The following is a 20,335-nucleotide window of genomic DNA, read 5'->3' on the forward strand; positions in this document are numbered from 1 at the left end:
GCCAGGCCCCAGCCACAGCAGCCAGTGCTACACACACGGGGCTGGGCTCAGAGGGATGGCTTTTGTACCTCTGGAACTGCCCTGGGAACCAGCAGCACCTCCAGCTGCCTGGCTCAGGAGCCTCTCCTGCCAACCCGTACAGCGCCCAGATTAAATTCCTTGGTGTCCAAGGCACTTGAGATCGCCTTGGCTGATATTCAGGATGATGTATGAAATCTGCCCTGTCAGAGGGGGTGATAAAGCTGAGCAGGCCCTGAACTCATACGGTCAGGTCTGCTTCAGCAAACAGGGTGATGCAGCAGGAGCAGATCCATGGGGAAAACACTGATGCTGAGGACTTAGTGGCCATGCTGTAGGTGTCTGAGGGCTTCCTTCAGGCTAACCCTAGCCCAAAGCAAAGCTGAGTACTCATAGTCCTCAGGGCACATTCGTTGCACATCTCGAAGGTCCTTTCAGATAAATTGTTCATGTTCTCCTGATCCAGACAGTGGTGCTAACGCAGCTGCACCCTGACTGCCCAGAAACAGGGACTCCCATCCCACCCCCCTATTCTGATGGAGGAAAGGAATGTAGAGATTTGGTGGATATCAGGTCCCAAAAGGAAAAAGACAAGGAAGGTGTTGGTGCCTTCACTTCAGCAGCAATGCACTAACAGGGAAATGAGATGTCTTGTGAAGATTTTCTAGCCAGGATTGTCCTCGCCGAGGGGAGACAGCTAGAGGGGGAGCTTTACCCCTCTGACATGACCGACCCACTCCCCTGCACACTGCTCCCGCTTGTCTCCTTCCCTCTGGTCCCCTTCCCCTGACTGTGGGACGGCGCTGCCGGCTGCTGATGGCAGAGGCCACCACAGCAGCTGAGCCACGGGTGGGCTCTACTCGCCCAGGGCAGCTCGGGGCACGCCGCCCTCCGAGCACCCCTCTGCGAGCCCCGGCCCTTCGCCTCTGCCCCGCACCAGCACCCAGCCCCCGGCATCCCCTCCGCGGTGGGTGCCTCCTCATCGCCCCCACTCTGGGAGTGGGAGCCCAGCGCCGCCTTGTCCTGCAGCTCCCACTCCAGGGCCGGGGTGCGTGCGAGGGGCGCCAGCTGCAGCAGCCCCTGGCCCGGGCCCTGGCTGAGCGCAGCCCCGGGAGCCGCAAGGACCCGGCACGGCCGGGCGCAGCCTGCCCCGGGATCCCGCGCCGGGAGGGACCGGGACCGGGGCCAGGGCCAGGACCGGGACTGGGACCGGGACCGGGACCGGGACCGGGACCGAGGCTGGGGCTGGGGCCGGGGCTGGTACTGGGGTCGGGGCTGGAGCAGGGGCCGGGGCTGGGCCCAGCGTCAGGGATGGGGATGGAGCTGGGACCGGGGATGGGTCGGCGCCGGCACCTCCGCCGGGGCTGGGACCGGGGCAGGGGCCGAGGCCGGGGCTGGGGCAGGAGCTGGGACAGGGGTCGGAGCCGGGGCTGGATCTGGGGCTGGGACCGCCGCCGGGGCTGTGGCTGGGGCGGCGGGGCGGGGGCCGAGGGCCGGTGCCGGGACTGGGGCGGCGGCTCCCGTGGCCGGCCGGCCGTCCCGCCCCCTGGCTGCTCGGGCCGGCGGTGCTCCCGCCGCCGTCTCCCGCCGCCGCTCCCCGCCCCTCGCCCCTCGCCGTCGCCCCGCCTGGCGGGTGGCCGGAGCGCGGGGCCGGGGCGGCTGCCTGCGGCGTCCGCTGCGGCGGCCGGGGCCGGGGCCGCCGGGGCCGGGCAGAGGCGCGCACAGCCGCGCGGGGCGCCCGTCGCCATGGCAGCGCTTGCTCCGGCGAGAGGTAAGATGGGTCCCTCCGGCCCCCGCCGCCGCGATCGGCCCCCGCTCCGCTCCGCTCCGCTCCGCTCCGCCGCCACCGGCCCCCGCTGCGCTCCGCTGCGCGCCGGCGGGCAGGGCCGCGCCCGGGGGGTCCCGCCGACCCCGCGGCCCCCGCTGCGCTCCGCCGCCGGGCAAGGCTCGGGGCGACCCCGGGGGGCAGAGGGAGGGGGCGGCGGAGGCAGCCCCGCATCCCCCTCGCGCCGCGGGTTGCTCCCTTGCTGTTATTCTGGGTCATCTCCCCCGCAGACCCCCGCCCTCGCCTTCCCCTGAGTCACCGGCCGCGGGGGACTCCGCTCTCCCCGCTGGTGGGATGGGCGGGGGGCTCCGGCCGGGGAGCAGAGCTAGGCGGGGGGTCGTGGTGATGGGGGGTGTCTCCGCGCTGGCCAGCCGGCATCAGCTCCGGGACTCTCCCCTCGTCGGGGGCGGGAGGCCCGCAGCTCGGATCGGAATCGGGCCCCCAGGCCAGCAGGGGCGGCAGGGTTCCTTCCGCGGCTGGGGAACAGCGTGGGCCACCAGAACAGCCGGGTGGGAAGGGCGGCAGAAGGAGATGCTGCAAGGAAATCCGTTCCCCTGGGATTGCCAGGGCCGGCTGGCTCCGTAGCTGTCTCCAGAGGCCACAGGCCTAACTGCGGGAGCGCTGGCACTGGGGACACAGATGAGCCGGGGCAGGGTGGCCAGTCCCGCCATGGCAAACCACTGCAGGCCGGGCGGGAGGGGGAAGAGCCGCAGGTGACAACGGGGAGCGTGAGAAGATCCGTAGAGGCAGAAGGAAGGGCAGGGGCTGGGTGGGAACTGAGCTTCTAGCTCAGGCTAGGGGGGCACTGAGCCATCCGCAGAAAGGTGAAGCGTACATCTGCTCTGGTGAAGGCACAGAGCAGGGCGGTACCTTCCCGGGACATACTGCTTGGGCATCCCCTTTAGATGAGGACAGGAGAGGGGGTCTGAGCTGGCAGGAGCAGGGCTCACTGGCAAAGGCGAGTTGCCTCAGGGCTGGCTTAGCAGCCTCCTTCACTGGGTTTGTAACCATGGGGTGTCTGGAGACCAGAGCTGCTCTAGCAGGGACATGCTGGGAGGGTGAGGTGCGTGGCCCAGGGGCTCGTGGTTCAAGGCTGCGGGATGGCAGTGCATTGCTGGAGTGGCGGCACGCGCCCGCACGCAGATGGGACGGGAGCAGCAGGTTAAAATCCAGAGCGATGGCAGAGAAAACTGGGGGGCCAAGGCTGGCGGAGTGGTGGGAGCCATGCGGCAGGAGCAAGGAGTGTCGCGGTGGGCGCGTGGGGAGGCAGGATGGGAATGGTGAGGAGCAATGCAGATCAGGCCTTTCATTACAGAAAGGGCATTAGCAGTGCTTTGGGCAGGGAGCTTCGGGCTGGAAGGGCAGGGAGCACAGCGTTGTCCCAGCAGCACTGGAAGGAGCAGCATGCTGGGAGCCAGAGTCCAGCCTGAGGTACACAGGGGCTGGTGCAGATCTGGCTCTTCTGTTTCCTGAAAGACACAGGGAATGCTCTGCGCAGCCTAAATCCTGATAAGGTGTTTGTGTGGGCAAGGAGAGAGAGAGATCTGGGGAGACAGAACGATCTTAAATTGCTTTCTCTCTTTTCTCTCTTCTCCAGTGAACCTCATGCCCTGAATCTCCAAGGGAACCTTCGAAAAGGACCATCCCCTCCCCGCCGTCTCCTTACTGTTTGCCAGCTCTGCCCCGCACAGTGCAGGAAAGCTTGAAAGGCTGAACCCTGGCAGACAGCAAAAAGGACAACGTAGTGAGGGTGCCGTGAGGTCTTGGATAGGGAACCCTCTGAATCTTGTTCCTCACCCTTCACTCTCTGTGGATAGCTGACAGCCTTGGCAGGAACCTCTACCTGGCCACAAGTGTGGCATTTGGTGAGGGGGATCACACATGGTGTACGTGCCACCCTTGCCATTTCTGTGGGACCTTTGTCCTGCCTCCCACCACTTCTGAAACTCTTGGCTAGCTCCTCACTTGCTAGGACTCTGGGCAGCAGGCACTTGCTACTACCAAACTGTTTGGAGTCCCCAGCAGTCCCTGGTTGCGTGTGGCCTTCACCAGTCCCAGCAGAAGGTGGTCCCTGAGGCAGAAGGTGGCTGGTGGGCATGTGAAGTAAGGAGAGCTTTTTCTTTGGGGGAAGAGCGGAGGAGGGGGATGAAATAGATGGGGAGGGGGGGAAAAAGTGAGCCCAAGCGAGTGAGGGAAGAAGCACTGGCAAGTGTTCATGAGAAGGAGAGAGAAAGAAGGTGGAAGAAAGAAAAAGAAAGAGAACAAGGGGAAAAACAGGTGGAAAAGTTAGAACAAGGGAAAGAAATATAATCAAACAGAACGGGAAGGGAGGACTGAAAGTGAGACAGAGCTGATGGCTGTTCTGCCTCGCGCCTGGTGGCAATGCCTTGAGGAACCCCTTCAGCGTGCATACGCCTTGCATCACAGCAGCGGCAGCAGCAGATGAGGAGGGACGTGGCTCCCCCAGTGCGGAGTCCCCCTTGCCCTCTTACAAAACCCCAGCGGCAGGGACAGGGTGCAGCCTAGCAGGAGTGGCAGCATGGGGGACTCTGAATCAGAGTCCACCTTGCACAACAACTCGCTGTGGTGGCTGGCATGTGGGATGTTAGCCCTGTTGGCAAACTCTTGGATTATCCTCAGCATCACGGCCAAACAACAGAAACACAAGCCCCTGGAGCTCCTGCTATGCTTCCTTGCTGGGACCCACATCCTTATGGCAGCAGTACCCCTCACCACGTATGCTGTGGTGCAGCTGCGGCGTGAGTCCTCTGACTACGACTGGAACGAAAGCATCTGCAAGGTCTTTGTTTCCACATACTACACCCTGGCACTGGCCACCTGCTTCACAGTGGCCTCCCTTTCCTACCACCGAATGTGGATGGTGAGATGGCCAGTCAACTACCGGCTGAGCAATGCCAAGAAGCAGGCTCTGCATGCAGTCATGGGTATCTGGATGGTATCATTCATCCTCTCCACCCTGCCCTCCATCGGCTGGCACAACAACGGCGAGCGCTACTATGCCCGTGGCTGCCAGTTCATTGTCAGCAAGATCGGGCTGGGCTTCGGTGTCTGCTTTAGCCTCCTGCTGCTTGGAGGAATCGTCATGGGCTTGGTGTGCGTGGGTATCACGTTCTACCAGACCCTGTGGGCACACAGAAGACGCCAGCGGTGCCGCCATCAGAGACCGGAGGAAGCATCATCCTGCTCTTCATCAGCACACACCACATTCAATGTGCCGGCCATTGTAGTGGAGGACGTACGAGGCAAAAGGAGGTCTTCACTGGATGGCTCTGAGTCAGCCAAGACCTCCTTGCAGATGACCAACCTCATCAGCGCTATTGTCTTCCTGTATGACACACTCACTGGGGTGCCTATCTTGGTAAGCAGCGAGTTCCCCCTTTCCCTTCAGAGTCTGCAGTTAAACTAGATTTCCCTTCCTCTCAACTTTTAGAGAAGAAACTTTGTCCTCTGTCCACCAGCCGCAGAGCTGCTGCATCTGAATCGGTGTTATTCTGAGAACCAGTTTTAAAAAGATTGCAGTAATTCTCTCATCCTTCCGCAGTGGCATTTTCTTAAGACAAATCTAAGCCTGGGGAATACACACCACACAGCTAAAACCACTGTGGAAGTTTTTAAGTGTCTGAGAGGAGAGGGAATTACTGTGCAAACTTACAGGGGGCTCTACCTCTGTAAAAACGATGAGATTTCCATTTCTCCAATTTGCTGCTGGAGAACAGATACACCAGCTTTAAAAGCTGTTGCAGAGAGGTTTTTTCCCTTCTGCTTGTACGGTCATAGTCAGCATTCAGGCTTCGGCTGGCTGGTTGATTCCCTGCGAAACTGGAGAGCTGAGGAAGTTCTTAAAGGGAATCATTAAGAGAACAGAGGCTTAGTCACAGCTTTTCTTTCCAGTGGCTGTGTCCTTTGTCAGCACCTATTTAGCTCCAGCTCATAATGAACACAGGGAGGGAAGAAGGGATGCTAGCACCAGGTCTTACGCTACAGATATGACAGCTTGGAATATGGTCCAGCAAACCTGGGACAACACCACAGGAACAGCATTTCAAAGGGGCATGGGGTGATGACTTGGAAAATCCTTTACAGACAGATTACATTCTACTACAGAATTGACTCCCATTATCTTTCTCCCTCCATCCCCACTTCTGTCTTCCTTCTCATCATTGTTTCTCTCTCTTACCTTGAAGGTCGTGAGCTTTTTTAGCCTGCGCTATGATACGGCCCCCACCTGGATGGTCCTGGCTGTGCTCTGGTGCTCCATGGTGCAGACCCTGCTGCTCCCCTCCTTCATCTGGTCCTGTGAGCGCTACCGAGCAGATCTCCGCACTGTCTGGGAGCAGTGTGTGGCTATCATGTCTGAGGAAGACGGAGATGATGGTAAGCCCCTTGCCACCCTTTCTTCACTAACTCCCTCCTCAAAAGACCACAGCAGAGGAAAGAGGGGTCTGCCTTGGGGAAAGGACTTGATGGCACTCGGAGCGGTGGTGTGGGTGGCTAGGTGGGATTTGTGTTACAGCTTGGAGTTGGCAACCATAAGAAAATTTATTCTGGAGAAGGCTCTGCCACTTGCTTGCTGCCTTAGGACTCACTAGCATCCAGGAAAAATTAGCGCAACATCCTTCACAGTAGATGCCAAGAGTAGAGACGATGTGTACAGCTGCCAAACCACAGCGAAAGTGACATGCTGGGCTTCAGCCCAACTCACTGATCCAAAGGTCCAAGTTCTGGCAGCAAGCGATTCAAAAGCGAAGCGGAAGAAACAGGGCAGTCCCTGGGTGCTTTAGTGCTGCTGCAAGCAGAAAGACGAGGTCCTTGTTCAGAGGTGAGTCCTGAGGGGCTGTAGGGAGGGCAGCAGAAGTCAGACAAGCATTAGGATGGCGTCCATATAATAGATGCCCCGATAACCCTCTGCTGGCTGAAAAGTGTTGACTGCTGTTCTCCTCTTTGCCATCAGATGGGGTGTGCGATGATTATGGCGACGGCAGGATCTGCAAAGTAAGATTTGATGCGAATGGTGCGGCAGCTGTGAAGCGGGACTCCCGGGATATCAAGCTGCTACCCATGCACCACATGTTGTTGCCCCAGGACAAGGTGCACTATCTGCAGGTGAGCCGAGAGCTGGCAGGGGCAGCCCCACAACACATGTCCTTCCCTGTCAGTCTCCCGTGCCTTGTGTCCTCTTGAGCCTCTCCTCTTGAGAAAGCCCCAGCTACTCCCCTCCGGTTCTGTCTCTTTGAGTCTTCCATCACCTGCCTCCTTCTCTGTTTTCCAGGTCCCTATCTCCCGGAGAATGTCACATGATGAGACTAACATCTTCTCCCACCGGTCCGCTCCATCCTTCCTACACAAGTGGTCTTCTTCTGACGATATCCGCATTTCCCCCCCCCCGCAAGCCTGGAAGCCCCGGCTTCTTGCCTCCTCAGCTGCATGACTACCAGCACCGCCGGCGGCCCCCAGAAGATGAGCTGACAACCCTACGGCAGTTTTTGGAGGGGGGGCTGATGCCCCGGGGCTCCAGCTCCAGCGCCTGCTTCTTCCGAGATGAGATCACAACGTTCATTGACGAGACGCCGCAACCCACCCCAGCCTGCAGCCCACGGCACTCCCGTCTCTTGCTTGCATCACGCCGCGATCGCCGCCTCTCCCTCGGCAGCAGAGAGGAGGAGAACACCGACCGGCCACGGCGCTGCTCCTTGGCTGGCAACGAAGCCTGGCATCTGCCAGATGGAGAGCAGGCACCGCGCGAAAGGACCCTTGAGGCCTGCGAGCCACAGACCTTCCAGGATCCTAAACTATAAGAGATCGCATCAAAAACATTCAGTGCCATCACAATTTTTAAATAAAACTTCAAGTGTTCCCTTTGTCCTGGGACCCGATCACTAATTTGCATTCTCATCTTTCTCGCCAGCAGGCAGGAAACATGGCACCCCATGCTGGTGGGGGAAAAAGAAGTGGGACAGACCCACAGAAGGTGGCTCGACTGACGGAAAGACAGCCTGTGCCTGCTCTCAGGTTACAAATACATCAACCACCACCACCACCACCTGGCACCCTCACCAGTCCCATCCCTTCATGAACTCCACACCCTCGCATCTGCTCTGCCCGAAGAGACAAGGCAGACACAGAATGGTATTAAAATTCTATATTTGGAGTGTCAATCGTGTGTCTGTTTTTAAAATAATATATTAGTAATAATTTTGTTTCCATAGAAACAAAATGACTGTCCCAGTGTTTAATGAAGCTTCTTCACAGGCTTCTGGAAGGGAAAGGCGGAATGTGCGAGGCTCCTTTCCTCCCTCTCCTTCCCTTTCTTGTCAGTGCATTGGAAGGCAGCAGATGCTCAGCAGCCCAAGGAAGGGAACGAAGCGCGTGGAGGAGCTGTCACGGGAGTCTGGGTGAAAGGTTTTCCCTGGCTGTTTCAGGGGACACTCGGGCTGCCTACAGCTACGCAGGAGCGGCCTCTGTGTTTTCTGATACTGCTCAGCAAAAGGTATTGCTTTGAGGCAAAGGCTTGAAAATAATTAAATTCTCTCCAAAAAGACCCGGAGCCATAACACCTCCTTTCACCAGTGCCAGCTGTTGGTTCCAGTGGGAACACTGCATGGGAACATGGCGGCCCACACTTCTCACACAGACGGGAAGGTGGCAGAGCCTTCTGGGGGAAGCCCCCAGCCGCCCACGCCGCCGAAGCCGGGAGGGGTGAGGTCTGGAGCGGGCTCCTGGCCGCCAAACCCTCCTGGCAGGGCGGTGCAGGGTAGCGAGCGGCGGCCGGGCCCTGTCCCGCCCGGTGCTGGCTGCCGTTCCAGCCAGGGGCCAGGGCTCGGCTGTCGGCGGGCAGCCCTTCGCCTCCAAAGCGCTTCCCCATGCGACGGGACGGTCAGGCCGTGCCCGCACCGGCGGAGGGGCCAGCCACAGCCGCCGGGGGGCACCGCGCTGGGCCCGGGGACCCGGGGGGCAGCGCGGGGGCCGCCTGGCACACACCAGCCTGCAGGACCGTGCCGGGCAGTGCTGGGCCCGCCCCGACCCCCGGCAAAGGCGTCAGGGCCTGCCGGCCCGGAGGGGGCCTCGGCCCCGGCCCCCGCCCCCGCCCAGGGGCGGCCGGCCTCCCGCCCACCGCGGCCCCGGCCCGGCCCCCGGGGTGGGCTCAGCCCGCGGCTCGCCAGGCTGCCGCCCCCCGCCTCCGCGGCCATGGCGTCCCTGCTCGGCCTGGGCCTGCTCCTCGCCGCCGCCGCCACGTCGCCGGGCCGCCTAGTCCCCTACGACCTGCTGTACGCGGACGGGGTGCGGGCGTACTTCGCCCGGGACTGGGGGCGGGCGGCCGAGCTGCTGCAGCGCGCCCTGCACAGCTACGCGGGGCTGCGGGCGGCCCGCCGCGCCTGCCGCGCTGCCTGCCGCCGGGAGGCGGCCTTCCTCGGCGGGCCGCCGGCGGGCAGCGGGCCCTGGGAGGCCGCGCTCTTCGGGCGGGTGCTGCAGCGCGCCGACTGCCTGCAGCACTGCCTGGGCCGGCGGCTGGGCGCCGCGCCCTCCGCCCACCGCGCCAGCCTCGCCATCCGCCGCGACTTCCAGCAGCGGGAGCCCTACAACTACCTCCAGGTCGCCTTCTTCCAGGTAGGGGCCGGGGGCATCCCGCGGTGGGCGCCGCCCCGGGCGCTGGGCAGGCCCCGAGGGGCTGTGGAGGCCCGAGCCGGGGGCTGCCGGCTGGGAGGGTGGGCAGGGGGCTCTGCTGGAGGGCTGGGGGATGGGAGGGGCAGGGGGCTCTGCTGGAGGCTGAAGAGGGGGTGGGAAGGGGGCTCTCTTGGAGGGCCGAGGGGGGGTTGGGCAGGGGGCTCTCTTGGAGGCTGAGAGAAGGGGGTAGGCAGGGGGCTGTGCTGGAGGCTGGGTGAGGTGGTGGGCAGGGGGCTCACCAGCCCACACAGGGGCTCTCAGGGCAGCGTGGGGAACAGGTGCCCTGTGGGTGCATCCAGGGAGCATCTGGGTTGGGGGGTGTGAAGGGAAGAGGGCACACAGCAGTGTGACAGGCGCCGCTGCCTTTTCTCCACAGCTGAAGAAGCTGGATCAGGCGGTGTCCGCCGCTCACACCTTCTTCGTCGCCAACCCCCAGCACCTGCAAATGCGGGAGGACATCGAGAAGTACCGTCGTATGTCAGGGGTGAAGTCAGACAATTTCCGGGACCTGGAGGCCACACCACACTGGGTGAGGGTTCGATGCAGAGCTGGGCATCAGCAGCGCTTATCCCATCCTAGCGACCAGTCTGGGACCCTGATGTCTTCCCGTATAAGGTCCATGGCTCAAGACAGGGCTCCCATACATAGAATCATTGAGTGATTTCGACTGGAAGGGACCTTAAAGATCACCTAGTTCCGATGCCCTGCCATGGACAGGGACACCTCCCACCAGCCCAGGTTGCTCCCAGCCCTGTCCAGCCTGGCCTTGAGCACTTACAAGGATGGGGCATCCACTGCTTCTCTGGGCATCCTGCTCCAGTGTCTCACCACCCTCGACACAACAAATGTCTTCCTTAACACTGATATAAATCTACCCTCTTCCAGTTTAAAACCATTGCCCCTTGTCTGGTCATTACGGGCCTTGGTCAGAAGTCTCACTCAGTCTTTCATATAAGCCCCCTTTATATTTTAAAAGCTGCAAGAAGGTCTCCCTGAAGCCTTCTCTTCAGGGCGAGGACAGACCATTGCAAGTGTGATAGAGAGACTTTCTGGTGACGGTTACGGCAGGCTGCAGGGCCTTGGAGAAGAATATTTGGCTTAAGTCCAGAAGATTTGCTGTCACTGCGTGGTGGGCTGTGGATGATCAGGCAGGCCCCTAGATGTCAGCACTACCCTGTGAGCAGCTCAGAGTCTCAGGGCATCGTTTGGTGTCACCCACACCGATGGGGGACCTGGGTCTGTCCTTTGCAGGAAGCATATGAGGCTGGGGTGCAGCACTACAACGCAGATGAGTACGTGCAGGCTGTGGCCAGGCTGGAGGAGTCACTCACAGAAGCACTGTCAGCACTGGAAGAGTGTCGTGCCCTGTGTGAAGGGCCTTGGGAGGATGAGGTCGAGGAGGAGGAGGAGATGCAGCCTGGCCTGTACGAGGCCATTGCAGGTAGCATGAGAGGCACAGAGGGTTGGGTAGGAAGGCCATGTGCCCCACACTGGATATGCCCAATTTCCCTGTGCTCCTGTCTGGAAGAAGTGTGAGCTCCTGCCTTTCTTGCTCCTCTCTCTTGCAGCCCATTATATTCAGGTTTTGAAGTGCAGGCAGCAATGCGTCCTTGAAATTGCCACAAAGCCAGGGCGGATTTCTGCCACAGAAGATTTCATACCCTCTCATCTTGATTTACTGCAGTTTGCCTATGATCAAGGTGAGCAGAGCCACGACCCAGCAGGTTATGCTGTGGTATCCCTAAACTTGCCCTTTGCCTCTGGACCTGGAGGGCAGCATGTCATGGGGACAAGTGACACACTGACCTGTGCCTTACCTCTCTCTACCCCTGTCTGCTCCCCAACTCTTCCCAGAATCTCTCTTCTCTTGCTCAAGCCTGTGGCCACCCTGGGAGAGGTCCCTTGTGATCCACTTCAGTCTCCCTGTGCAGCTTCTGTGATGGGTGGCTGCTGCTACTTCTTTCCTTCAGCACGCCCCATTTCAAGTCCTTGCTCCATCCATCTGCTGTGTATTTTATACCCTCCTTTTCAGTACGTGGCTCCAGACCAGATCCCCACTTCCTAGCTAGAGCATGTGCGTGCATCTCAACAGTGGTATTCCTTCTGAGTCAGCTCTGCCTGCCCTCACTGAACTGATGGCCTGTTGTGACACTGGTCGTCCTGTCACCCTGTCACTTTCACATGTCCCTCAGTTCTCTTGAATGCTTCTGCTCCATCCCATACTGACCCAGCTGTCTCATCTCCTCTGTCAGACCATTGGTAAAACTTGTATCCGAAAGACCCCTCATCATGTCTTATCGGGTGGGGGAAGTGGGACCATCTTTCTTTCAAACACATACATACTTTGTCTCCTTTGAACAAGTTCCCAATAAGTGTTTAAAGTGAGCCCATTCTTCACCAGGGTCATTCCCTGTATTCTCTGCCCATCGTTAGGTAGACTCCCAACTAGGCAGGGATTGATGTGTGCTTGGTGTAAGGCCTCCTGCTACTGGATCCCAGCTGGGGCATTGGGTGCTGCTGGGCTAAACACATTTGCTGCTAACATCAAGCTTTGAGAGACTTACTTGTTTGTTCTGTTCTGTCCCTGCCCAAGTTGGGAACCAGACACTGGCTGCTGAATGTGCTGCTTCCTACTTGCTCTTCTATCCCACGGATGAGCTGATGTTGGAGAAAATGAGAGAGTATCGCACAGAACTGGGAGAAGACACAGCTATCACAGCCAGACAGGTAGTTACAACCCCAGGTCTGTACTTTTTGGCCCTCTTCTGTCCCGTACAACAGGATCACAGTCCAGGAGACAAAAAAGGAAACATGTTTCACTGTAGATGCATGTCAAGCCCAGGACTGAAGGAACGAGCCCGAGTTTACTTACAGTCTGTACCAGGCTCTTCAGGACAGAACTGGGCTTTCATCGTGCACAGCAGTGTGTTGGGGCAGGTTTCTGCCGTGGAGAGGGATGGGGTTGTCTTTTGTGGCATAGTTTGACAGGCTCTTTCCTTCCTTAGAATATTGAACATTATGTGCAGAGATCTCTGATGGAGAAGAAGTTGATTTATTATGCAGTGGAGCATCTAGGAGGAGTGTTTAACGACCCTGTAAGTAACAGTATCATCTTAATCTTCCTGCCCTGATTTCACCAAGACAGTTGCCAGAATTCACTTCAGTAGCACCTGATCCAGAAGGGATCAGATGCTGATGAGAAGGTCCCCCAAGTCCTTATGAGGTGGATCTTTAAGGCCTTTTTGCTGCTCAAAGACTGAAGTTAGTTTGAAACTGCTGCTGTAACCATATCCATTAGCCCAATCTGGCTCTTGTCAGAAGCAGGCCAGAACCGGTGGTCTGGTAGTCAGTGGAGAAGTGGGACAAGGAACTGGCCGTTTGACATGAACCAGTGTGGGACAAGTTTGTTGTGTATTGAACCATCTGCATTTGTTCCTACAGGATCTTTGGACTCCAGATGACCTGATTCCTGAAAACCTCAAGGGAAAACACAGGTAAGGTTGGCCAAGTCGTCTGGAACTGAAATATAAGTGTTGGAAGTAGGGGGTGGTACAATATACCTGCTGAGGAATGGTCAAAACAGGAACAGGAAGGATGTGAAATGCTACCGCAGAGGAGGGTTAGGCATAGCTCTGTGCGCTGACAGGCCTGGTCTCTGTTTTTTCCTTTGCTTCCGAGAGAGGATCAGGAGAAGCAAAAGCAGCAAACTCTGGATGTGGAAGAGTGGGAGAAGAGGGGTAAGTAAAAGAGCTTGGAGAAGGACTGGGATTCAGTCAGCCAGGCTTAGTCAGACTAAGTTCTGTCTTTTCTTCCATCCTCAGACATTTGAATGCTAGATGCAGACTGACTCGAATGGCTCAGCAGGTCTTCTCACTGTTTCTTTTCTCCTTCTTCGGTGCATGTGTAGTCTTGCAAAATCTCACTGCATACATGTCTGGGATGAGATTTCAAAGAGCACTGTGGCTGGAGAAGCTGAGAGCAGTGATGCCTGAATACGTGACGTGCCTGTGGACATGCAGATCCCTGTTCAGTGTGGCAGGCATGTCTACACCAAACCTGGTTCAACTCCACTAGCTCGACTTCAAACAACAGTTTTTGTGAAGGAGACAAGGAGACGGGGCTGGGGAACAGAAACTGGAAATAGGCTATTCGGCTTGGGCATGTCTTTCCCGGAAAAAGACAAGTCCAAATAGTTTGTGGCTGAATGCTATAGACTGCAGTGCAGTGTCCCATGTTATTGCTGGTCCTCTGTTCTTAGGTGCGGACAAGCAGCCTCTTGCAGGGCTCTTTCCTGGAGTCTTTGCTTGAAGTGACCCCAGGTGGTCCTCTGCTGTGACACATGGGAGAGCAGGTCGTTCTGAGGGCCTGAGTGCCTTGGCATTCCTGACCATCCAGGGGTCAGAGGCAGGGGGGTAAAAAGGCCAAAGACCAAATCACCAACTAATATCCTTTGCTTCTCTTTGGGGCTGAAGAAAATCGATTCACTGGAGATAATCCTGCGATAAGATGTGTGATTGAAAGGAGAGTTGATGGAGGTGTTTACCTGCTTCTTTTCTCCAGAGCCTCACCCCAGTAGGCTGGACCTGTTCTGCTGCTGCGATCCACAGTGCACTCAACTTTCCCCAGCTCCCTGCCGCTCTCCCAGCAAGCCCAAAGTTTCCGCTGGCTCCTGAAGCACTCGCTGTAGGCCAGCTTCCTCAGCTGATGCTCTGGTTCCCCTGAAGCATGTGAGGGGTGCAAGTGGCCCAGGTCTGCGAGGAGTGGGCACTTCTGGGGGACTGTCCTATCTTCTCAGAGAATGTATAGTGTCTCTCCACTTCTTTATTCAGGCTGGGGGTGGATGTCTGAGGGCTTCTCATCCAAAGTTTCCTTATATTCATCTGTACTTGCTTCTTGACAGGTCCTTTGCCTTTTGAGAGTATTGCTGTCACGATGGATTCCCGCCAGATGAATGGAACCCAGAGGGTCGTATTTGACAGAGTGCTGACGGAGTCTGAGTGCAGGGACCTTCTGCGGCTGACAAAGGTGAGACCTGGGTCTTGTAGGAGCTCCTGTGTGCATGCTTTCCTCCTCAGCAGGCAGGGTTGCAGTGTTTCCATGGAGGATGGATGGCAGCCTCATGTGTGCCATTTGTATCCTTCTGTTCCAGGCAGCAGGAGAAGCAGGAGATGGCTTCCGGGCAAGACGGTCGCCTCACACCCCACATGAGAGATTTGAAGGCTTAACTGTTTTGAAGGCCGCACAGGTAAGCGGTTCTGTGAGACTGCTGCCTTCTTGATGGTCCAGAAAGAGTGTTTGCTACCCGCACGTTTTTCTCTGTGAAGTGTATGCTGGATGAGGTCATGGGGGTGTTATCTTCCTTGCAAGCACATGTATGGTCTCCCCACCCCTCATCCTCCATGATCACATTTAGGCACGTTGTACACGGTGGGCCTGACAAGTGCTTTCTCTTCTGTGAGACAGAGTTTTGGGATTGCTACTTGTCCCTTAGCAGTGGTCTTACAGACAAGCTTAGCTTAGAACTGGAGAATAAAGGTGGAAGGAGCCTCTGGAGCTGTCTAGTCTGACCTCCTGCTCACAGCATGGCTAATTCCAAAGCCAGATGAGATTCCTCAAGGCATTGCGCAGGCAAGTCTGGAATATCCCCAAGGGTGGAAATTCCCCAGCCTCTCTGGGCACCTGTTTCAGCGATGTACCTACCTCTCTTGGGACAATGAAATTTTTCTTTATATGTAGCTAAAATTTCCCCTGCTGCAGCTTTTGCCTGTCACCTCTCGTCTTTTCAGCATGTCCCTCTGAGGAGAGACTGTCTCCATCCTCTGTATAACCCTCTTTTAGGTGACAGGAGACTGTTGTTACATCCTCCTTTGGCCTTCTCTAGGCTGGAGAAACCCAGCTCTTCCAGCCTCTTTTTCTAGGTCATGTGCTCCAACACCCCTGCCATCTTAAGGCTCTTCACTGAAGACTCAACTCCAGTTTGTTAGTGTCCCTTGCATACCCAAAATGATGCTGCATTCCAGATGTGGCTTCATGTGCTGAGTAGAAGGAATGAATTGCTGTACTCCTGCCTTGTATTTACATGAGAAAACATGTTCTGTTCTTGCATGTGTGACCAGAGGAATTTACACAGCTCTCTCCTGTACTGCATACATGTATCATTTCTTAAGAGTATCTTTGTATGTAAGTATTCTTACAGGCTTGGTTTTCACTTGCAGCTGGCCCAGAATGGGGATGTGGACTGGAGAGATGCCAAATTGCTTCTGCAGGCCAGTGAGAAGTCGCGGAGAATCATAGAGTCCTATTTTACTCCTGGAAAGAAACTCCATTTCTCATTCACACACCTTGTGTGCCGGACGGCTGTAGATGGTAACAGTTTCACCCTGTTAGTCCCTGTCTCCTGGAGAGTATCCTCAGTCCCAGCCACGTGCTCTCAGGAGAGTCTCTTCCCTTTTACTCTCACTGTGCCCCTTTCTCTCTGCTTTATTCTTTCTTGAAACTGAAAATGCCGGTATTCTTTTTTGTAACTTCCCTTTTCAGAGGAGCAGGAAGGCCGCATGGATCTTAGTCACCCTGTCCATGCTGATAATTGTCTCTTGGATCCTGAGGGGCAAGAGTGCTGGAGAGAGCCACCTGCCTATGTGTACAGGGACTACAGGTAAGAGAAGGGCACCTGCATTAGATCATGTGGAGATCAGAACGCCTCCCTGGCCCCATCAGAGAATGAGCTCAGCTTATAGAAATGAGGTGATGGGTTGTTGGCTCAAAGCCAGCCAGGACTGTAGCATCAGGCAGAGGCTGCACCAGTGGCTTGAGAATGAGGTGTGAAACACCTTCCCTAGGTTGGGGAGATGATCTGCCCTTTCTCCCTTCTCACAGTCAACGTTAACAGAGAGCAGAATGAAGCTGGGAGGCTGCACAGACTAGAACCATGATAACAGATCATTGCCTTGTGGGTCAACCACAATACTACAGGCCACTGCCAGCCCTTATGACAGTCTTGTTTCTTCTATTCGAGTTCTGTCTTCCATGGTTTTCCATGCACTGCAGGAGAGAGACAACCAGGCTCCTTGGATTTCCTTTGTTTGAGCAGTCAGTGTACTTTGACTATTCTCTCCGTTCATCTGTCTCAAGATTCACTGCCAGTGCTTTGTGTTGGGTTTTTCCATTCCATGTGAGAGTTTTTTTCCAGCCTGTGGCAGGTTTTGTTACTCTTCTGTGAAAGAACCTGAAATATATTTTAAAGATGTTGACAATTGTTGCATGCTGTAGCTAAGTGAGGTCAGTTCACCGCAGTTGATTCCTCCTATTTACCATCCCATCTCTGGGCATCCAGGAATCTTCTTTGCCTTTTCTTTGAGTGGTAGCTGTACCTTGAGCAGAAATCCTTTCTGAACAGCCTATGGTAAGGGTGTGGGACTTGGAGGGAATTCCAGTATCCTTGAGTCCGTTTCCCTTCTGATACTGAGTTGGTATAGTCAGATTACAAAGTTACCAGGCTCTGTCATGTAACTGGTTAGATCTCTGCCCCTTCTGTGGGAAAGCTGTCCTGTCACCTCGCTCCTCCCTGGGTAGTGGGCTTCTCTAACTTCTGCTCAAATGTATGTTAAAATATCTTCCTGGCATCTGTGCCACTGACCTATTTCCAGGAGTATTCATGTCCTCTTGCAGAATGATTTGTGAGTGACCAGCCAGCTCACAAGGGCCGAGCAATTCCAGTGTCCTTTTGAAAGAGGTCCTTGTGCTCTGGGCTTCCTGGATTTCTTCTTTGTATTTGTGCTATGGTCATTAATGAAAATATTGAACAGGATTGGGCCCAGGCGTCCAAGAGTCCCAGTGCTGCTCCTCCAAGCGAACAGTACTCCTTTCGGTGCCCGTGGTGCACTAGGCACTGTGTGCTGTTCACGTGCTTTTTTTCACCTTCTCTGTATTCCTTAGTAATTTGTTTAGTGGAACTGTTTTGAGTACTTTTACCAGAGTCCAAACTGCTGAAGATCAAGCATGTTGTCCTTCCTTGGGAAATAACTGTTTTGTCAAAGATTGTGTGGCTAGCCCAATCTGCTTTTAGTAACCCCACATTACATTTTAAGACTGTTCTCTATTTACCTCTTGTCCTTCAGTTACCCTTCTCCTCAGAAATGGAGTCTAAAGCCCAGCAGACTCCTGAGGTCAGGCTAACAGGCCTGTTTATGCTTCAGCCCTGCTGCCTCTTCGGGCGTGTGAGAGCTGCCCTTGCTTTTCTCCAGTCGTGTTACCACACTTCAGAGTCTTACTAAAACCCTGTGGCAGGAGAGCTATAACTTCCTGGGTTTCAGGGTTGGTAATCCTCTTGCTGTCCTTAACGTTTTGTTTCAGCAGCCACAGTATTGATTTCTGTTTCTTTCTCCCAGTCCCATTAATGAGCCTCTCTTGCTCCTCTGATATTTTCTATCAACTTAATTGAATACCAAGAGGAACTCAAGTAGTTTGTGGTCCATTCTTTCACCTGGTTGACTGTGGTCTCGCATGCACTACACAGTTGCTTCAGTACTTCTTTTTTAGTCTAACATATTAGTAAAGAAATGTCTTGGTTTAATTTTCTTTTTTGCATGCACTGAGCCTCTTTTTGACCATTCTTGTGTTACCCTGAAATTCCCTGACTCTTAAGACATGGCCTTCTTTGCTGATCAGCCTCCTTTTCCAGGCTTTGGATTATTTCCAATCTAAAAACATAAACGGCGTCATACCAGGTCAGAACCAAAGTCTGCCTAGCCCAGGGCATTGTCACAACAATGCCACAGATGCATGCTGCAGAGGATTAAAACCAAACCAAACCAAACCAAACCAGGACAGGAGTGTAGAGCTGACTCCCTGGTACGCTCTCCTCGCCTTCTGTGGCTTGCAGCTCACAGTCTCCTCTGAGCTAGGTGCTGCTGTACTTCAAATTGATTCTGTTAACTGGTCTGCTCGATTTTTGAACCACTGGTATCCACAGCCTCCTGTGACAAGAAGTGTGGGGAGACACCTGGGAGGAATGACCTTCACTGTCTTTACGTCCTCTTCCTTTTCATCCACAGTGGCATTCTCTACCTCAATGATGACTTCCAAGGTGGGGGCCTTTTCTTCACTGAAATGGACACTGTGACTGTCACAGTAAGTCTGGGACTGGCCAAAAGAAGGAGAGAGGACTGAGGGTGAGACAGTCTGGGTGGAAGGAAACCAGTTGGTTATTGGATCCCACCACTCCAAAAAAAACAGTCCAGTGCTGGTGCTGTGGCAGATTCAAATAGTGGCAGCTAAAGGCAAATTGAGGCAAACCACAGACAGAGGAGAGGTTAACTCCTTCCCAGCTGAGATGTTCCAGCCTCTTGCGGTCTGTGGGTGTCTGTGACCTGCGTTGTCCCTTTGATTCTCTCTCTATCCCCAAGGTCTGCCTTGCTTATAAACTGGCAGTGGGTGCCTAGCAGCTGTCTGCCTAGCAGCTGTCTGCTCTTCCATGTTCCCAGAGGCAGTGTGACCTCTGTAGGACTGTGTACCCCAGAGCAGGGGGGCTACTGACTTCATTGTCTCTTCTCTCCTGGCAGGCTAAGGTGCAACCTAAGTGTGGGAGGTTGGTAGCCTTCAGCTCTGGCAAGGAGAACCCCCATGGCGTGTGGGCAGTGAGCCGTGGAAGGCGCTGCGCCATTGCTCTGTGGTACACGCACTCCCAGGAGCATGCTGAGCAGGTAAAGGACCATGCTGAAGAAATGGATATGAGTACCTCCAAGCAAGAACAGATCACCCTGAGGAATGGCTTGTGGGCTTTCCCGTGGGGCAGGGGCTAGTGCAGCAGCGGGGGGCCGTCCTCTGACCAGGTGCTGGGTGGAGGGGCCAGCCTGTGATGGGTCCTGCAAGGGAGAACAGGCTCTGAGGGGCTTGGATAGATGTGGCAAAGATGAGATGTGTCTTGTCAGCCCCTGCAGGCAGAGCCAAGATTCTAGTAGTCATATCTGTCTATGCAGGAACGGGTAAAGGCGGAGAAGCTGATGGAGCAGAGAGCTGTGGAGCAGGACCGGCCTGATGGAGAGCGTCGGGGGGCTGATCGCAGCGGCAGATCCTCCGCAGAGCCTCCCGTTCCCAGCGGCGGAGCCAGGCCCACGAGCCAGAGACAGAAGCCTGGCTCAGATGGGACACAGCAACCCAAGGAGCTGCGGGCCAGAGATGAGTTCTGAGCACATGGGGCCCCGGGGGCAGGACTGGCACACACCATGGCCTGGTGGGTTGTGGTAGCACCGGGACCACGGAGGCCTGTAGCGCAGTGTATTAGCATGCTAGAGCTGTAGCGATGGGGAGGGATGCAGCTTTCTTCTCTGTGACATCCCAGCAGCTGAAAAATGGGTGCAGGGACAGAGTATGAAAGTTGGTGACACCAGGAACTTCCTTCCCTGCCTCACCAATGTGTCTGTCTCACTCAGAAGTGAGAAGATCGGGTCTCCTCACCCGACTCCTCTGAGTGCCAGCTTCTCTGTCAGCCAGGGCCAAACCTGAGGGGGAGGAGGAGCCTGGGGTTAAAGAACTCAGAACGGAAGCCTCTGCATTTCCTAAGCGCCTGTAAACTCCAGAACCTCACAACTGGTCTGAGGGAGGGAAGGTGAGGGACTGTGAATATATGGAATAAAAGCAAAATTTTGGACACAGACGTTGGTGGGAGCTTGAGTCTGTACACCAGGAGGGAGACATGCACATTTGTTGCTGATGGAAATTTAATTAACCAATTATGGAAAGAGATTGAGCCCTCAGTGAAAGAAAATGAAGTGTTTGCCCAAACGCCAGCTACTTCCAGTGGGGGAGAGC

General features: G+C 55.8%; 2 protein-coding genes across 2 annotated transcripts; both read left to right on the forward strand.

Moving 5' to 3' along the window:
* The first annotated feature begins 1,542 nt into the window (after positions 1-1,542).
* GPR162 (G protein-coupled receptor 162) lies at positions 1,543-7,794 on the forward strand. Its single transcript, XM_056339098.1, is given in 6 exon segments — positions 1,543-1,789; positions 3,441-5,222; positions 6,049-6,238; positions 6,816-6,967; positions 7,134-7,241; positions 7,243-7,794. Coding segments are annotated over 5 exon segments (1,707 nt in total). The 5' UTR covers positions 1,543-1,789; positions 3,441-4,382; the 3' UTR covers positions 7,660-7,794.
* A 538-nt stretch (positions 7,795-8,332) lies between these two features.
* On the forward strand, positions 8,333-20,178 carry P3H3 (prolyl 3-hydroxylase 3). The gene is made up of 15 exons (XM_056339054.1): positions 8,333-9,469; positions 9,903-10,055; positions 10,778-10,967; positions 11,095-11,226; positions 12,120-12,253; positions 12,532-12,621; positions 12,968-13,020; positions 13,205-13,263; positions 14,427-14,551; positions 14,676-14,771; positions 15,742-15,892; positions 16,064-16,181; positions 18,580-18,655; positions 19,087-19,227; positions 19,504-20,178. Exons 1-15 carry the CDS (start codon positions 8,471-8,473, stop codon positions 19,711-19,713), a joined length of 2,727 nt encoding a protein of 908 aa, XP_056195029.1. The 5' UTR covers positions 8,333-8,470; the 3' UTR covers positions 19,714-20,178.
* Positions 20,179-20,335: the final 157 nt, after the last annotated feature.

This window comes from Falco biarmicus, chromosome 5, assembly GCF_023638135.1.
Source record: "Falco biarmicus isolate bFalBia1 chromosome 5, bFalBia1.pri, whole genome shotgun sequence".
Lineage (NCBI taxonomy): Eukaryota > Metazoa > Chordata > Aves > Falconiformes > Falconidae > Falco > Falco biarmicus.

What these genes read in the sequence shown, in the direction of transcription:
- P3H3 (XM_056339054.1), top strand. Translation starts at nt 8,471, where the DNA reads ATGGCGGCCCACACTTCTCACACAGACGGGAAGGTGGCAGAGCCTTCT. An exon ending in CAGCTATCACAGCCAGACAG is followed by an intron (nt 12,254 to 12,531) that starts GTAGTTACAACC and finishes TTCCTTCCTTAG; the next exon opens with AATATTGAACATTATGTGCA. An exon ending in CTGTTTTGAAGGCCGCACAG is followed by an intron (nt 14,772 to 15,741) that starts GTAAGCGGTTCT and finishes TTTCACTTGCAG; the next exon opens with CTGGCCCAGAATGGGGATGT.